The sequence below is a fragment of the Chinchilla lanigera genome, unplaced genomic scaffold, assembly GCF_000276665.1.
Source record: "Chinchilla lanigera isolate Chin_1 unplaced genomic scaffold, ChiLan1.0 scaffold00094, whole genome shotgun sequence".
Classification (NCBI taxonomy): Eukaryota; Metazoa; Chordata; class Mammalia; order Rodentia; family Chinchillidae; genus Chinchilla; species Chinchilla lanigera.
In genome coordinates, this window is record NW_004955495.1 from 5,342,999 (window position 1) to 5,347,158 (window position 4,160).

Consider the following 4,160-nt stretch of genomic DNA (forward strand, 5'->3'; position numbering starts at 1 on the left):
TTGGGAGGTGGCTTTTAAAGGAGCTGGCTGTGGGCTGGCCCAGAAAGCACAGATTTTCTTCAGGCAAAAAGAGAGGGCGGGAATCCCAGAAAGAGGTAACCCAGAGAAGCCAGGCTGCTTGCCTGTAATCCTGGTACTTATTCTGGGAGGCTGAGGCAAGAGGATCCTAGGTTCCAGCCTATCCTGGGTAACTTAGTGACTTAGGGAAACCCTGTCTCAAAACATGACTTAGTTAAGCCTTGTCTGAAAACAAAAAAATAAAAAGGGCTGGGGCTTTAGCTCAATGTCAAGGTCCTGGGTTCACTCCCCAGGACAGTGGGAGAGGGGAGAGAGAGAGAAAGGCAGTAGAACGAATGACAGTGGCCTAACTCCAGTATGACTGGAGCAGACAGGCAGAGTGTAAACTGATGGAGGGAGGGGAAGCTGATGAACAAAACAAGCCTCCCCTCCTGGCCTGAAGCTCTGGAAACTTGTCCCTGGAGCAACAGGGAGCCATGACAGGATTCAGAATGAGGGAGGGCCAGCTAGAACTTGAAGGTCCCAGCAGGAAGGCTCAGAGGGACAGGTGGTTTGTGGTCCAGACAGGAGAGGGGCCCAGGCTGGTGGTGAGGGTAGCACTGTGGCTGGGCTACTTGGCCTGGGCATGGGGGCACTGTGGGGCCGACAGGGCCAGAGCCAGGGCCAGGGGAGGGGCTGGGGGCAGTTGGGGACATAGCTAGTTGGTGCTGGACCTACAGTGCTGGGTCTTCAGGTCTGGCCCCGAATGGAGACAGAGCTCAGACTCGATGGTGGCGAACCTATGCACGCAGGCCACGGTGGCTGTTTGCGTCATTCAAAGCTCTTTCCATGTTCGCCAGCACAGGTGACGGCATCCTTGTGCAGGTGGCCGCCAGAGCCTCCGGGGCCTGCAGTGTCCCAGAGAACAGGTGGCCCTCAGGTGACTGGGCTGAAGAAGGGCAGAGTCCTGTGGTCAAAGGGGAACGAGGTCTTTGGATCTGGAAGGAACAGGGGAGGGAGGGAAGCTGGATGTGAGGGTCAGAAGGGGCCCTGAGTTTGCAGAGGTCAGGACTTTGACCAGAGAAGCTCCCAGAAGCCAGCTGTGGTGGCGCACACCTGTCATCCCAGCGCTCAGGAGGCTGAGGCGGGAGGATCGCTGAGTGTTCAATGGCCGGCCTGAACTACAAAGGGAGACAGTCTCAAAAAACAAAAATGAAACAAACAAGGACAACAAAACTGAAGAAGCTCCCGGGAGCTCCAGGGGAGAAGTGGGCACATGGGGTGGGGTGTTACTATTTGGAAACACAGTCCAGGGGGTCAGAGGAACCTGGAATGAGGACCCTCTCAACCCCCCAGAACCCAGACCCAAGAACCCAGACTCAGGAGCTCTTGGCCTTGTGGCTTTGTGCGTGCAAAGCTTAGTTCCTTCGACTTCCAGAGCAGAGAGCGCGGCCAGAGATTTCAGGCTGCAGCCAGAGAGCTATTTCTTTTCTTCGCCCCATTGCCTGTTCACATTTTGAGCATTTGCTTCATGCTGGCCCCGCAGGGACCAAGGCCGTCTCAGTCCCTACACACCCTGGGGCGGGAGACAAAGAAGGAACAGAACAACCCAAAGATAAATAAACATAATCCTTTAAAAAAAAAGATACCATACTCTCCCAGAGCCGGGTGTGGAAGCCTGAGTTCAAGGCCAGCCTGGAAGACATAGTGAGTGTCTGTCTCAGAAAACAAAACAAAACAAAAAAAAAACAAGGCGCACACCTACTTATAATCCGAGCACTCCAGAGGCTGAGGCAGGATGATGGCCTCAAGTTCAGAGTCCAGCCTGAGCAATACAGTGAGTTCAAGACCACCCTGAACTACATAGAGAGACCCTGTCTCAAAAAAACCTAAATAAGGCTGGAGGAGGTGGTGTATGCCTGTAATCTCAGCACTCAGGAGGCTGAGGCAGGAGGATCCCCATGAGTTCCAGGCCAGCCTGGGCTACAAAGTGAGTTCAAGGCCAGCCTGAACTGCATAATGAGACCCTGTCTCCAAAAGAAAAAAAAAACAAACTAAATAAATCAATAAAAATACTCTCCCAGGAGCAGGGAAGAGAGAGAGAGAGAACAGGATGGTGTGCTTGAGAAAAACAGCTTGGAAGCTGCTCCAAGGGGAGGCCAGGAACAGGGACCTTAGAGGAGGGGACATGGGGTTCGCACCCCAGTGAGGAGAAGCCAGGGAGGAGTGTGGGAAGATACAGTGTCCCGAGGCAGGGCTGTGCCCCGCGTGCGGGGACCAGCGTGACCCGGGGAAGAGGGTGAAACCATGGGAGTGGACGTGGCGGGGCACAGAGATGGGAGGTTGTGCAGAGAATTCTGGGAAGACAGAGGAAATTGAGTATTATCTTTATTTTCTCAGGGCTGGGGATCAAATCTGGGGCTTCATGTATAGCAGGCAAGTGCCTGACCAGACCCTCAGCTCTGGAATTATTTGTTTTTATGTTGGAGTTTGTTTGTTTGTTTGTTTTGAGACAGAGCCTTGCTGTGTAGCCCAGGGTGGCCTCAAACTCACATGGTCCTCCTGCCTCAGCCTCCCGAGTATTGGGATGACGGGGTGCCCGGCTTCTGGGTTTGACTTGGATGGCAACAGGATGCTCCAACACACCTGTGCTCCTGTGACCCTAGCCCCTGGGGTCTCTCCTCGCCCTTCCTTAGCTTCCATCTCCAGGGGCTGGGGATGTGGTTTAGTGGTAGAGCTCTTCCCTTGCATGCACAAGGCCCTGGGTTCGATCCCCAGCACTACATAACATCATCATCATCATCATCATAAATAAATTTAAAAAAAAAAGTTCCATCTCCATCAACAACGCCAGCCTTCTCCACGCCTCTCCACCCCCTCTAGATTGGCAGGGTGGGGGGGCTTTTTTTTTTTTTGTCTTTTTTTTGAGACAGGGTCTCACTATGCAGTTCAGGCTGGCCTTGAGCTCACTTTGTAGCCCAGGCTGGCCTGGAACTCACAGCGATCCTCCTGCCTCAGCCTCCCAAGTTCTGGGATTACAGGCCTGCGCTCCGGCAGTGGGGGCTTTTTGTTATCAGTCTCTCTTCCTTCTCTCTCTGGAGCGATCCCCACTTCTCTGGAGCAGGTCACACAGGGCTGGGCTCAGCTCTCCTCTCTCCTCTCTGGACCCCTGGCCCAGGTTCAGAACAGGGGTCCTCAGTAGATATCTGGCTACTAAACTGCTGCTCAAAGGCCTTTACCAGCCTGCACGGAGCCCAAACGCAAGTTCAAAGGGTTTTCCCCCACTTTGGTCTCCCATTGTGCCTGGTACTTAGAGCTGTCTGACCTGCAGTAGGCACTTAGTACATGTTTGTTTGTTGACTTACTGAGGGACTGAGATTTTCTATATTCAAGATGAGAGCCAAAGGTCCCTCCCCGTGAGCTCCTTTCAATTTTCTTTTTGCACCAGAATTGAACTCAGGACCTTTCGCTTACCAGGCAGGCGCTTGTGCCATTGAGCTGTATCCCCAGCCATGAGCTCCTTTCCACGGTGAGCGTGGGGGCTGCAATCTCAACTCTCCCAGAAGCCTTCAATCTGACGGCAGAGCTGTGGCGCCCTGCTATGTGCTGTGTGGGGCAGGCCTGTTCTGCCCAGCCCGCTGGGGGTGGCAGCCCTGCTCCCACCTCTGGGCCCTGCCTGTGTCCTGCCAGGTTGGGGACGTAGCTGGCCACTCCTGACCATCTCACCCGGACACATTTACAGAGGCGACTGCCCAGGCCCAGAGAGGGCCAGGAAGTGGCGCCTGGCTGTAACCGAGCCCTGTCCCTTCTCTGGCAAGTGTCCCTGGCTGCGCTTAGGAAAGCGGCTTCCTCCTGATCCTTCCATCTGAGCGCAATGTCACGGGCTCGAAAAGCCACTTCTGACCCCAGACTGTCCTCTCTCTGCCCACCGGGGGGAACCGAGCGTTCACTAACTGACTTGCGCTTCTCCTGCTGCCGGTGGGGGTGCGGGTGGGTACACTGGGACTGTACACCAGCCTCAGTTTCCCCATGGAGGGATCCAAGAGAGACACTGAGGGCTCCCAGCGGGTGGGGAGCTCGGGTTCCCGGCGCGCGCGCGCGGGAGTGCGCAGGAGCTGGGGGGCGAGCGGGAGGCGGACGTGCGCGGGGAGCTAGGGGGGCGC

General features: G+C 55.4%; 1 protein-coding gene across 1 annotated transcript in view; it reads right to left on the reverse strand.

Moving 5' to 3' along the window:
* Positions 1 to 279: 279 nt before the first annotated feature.
* The window catches only part of LOC106146767, a 4,269-nt gene continuing 388 nt past the window's right edge, over positions 280 to 4,160 (reverse strand). Inside the window, exons 2-3 of the mRNA XM_013505056.1 lie at positions 3,472 to 4,148; positions 280 to 995 (exon numbers count right to left, since the gene is read on the reverse strand). Of these exons, the coding sequence (XP_013360510.1) occupies positions 798 to 995; positions 3,472 to 4,148 (875 nt within the window). The 3' untranslated portion in view covers positions 280 to 797. The remainder of the gene's footprint in view (positions 996 to 3,471; positions 4,149 to 4,160) is intronic.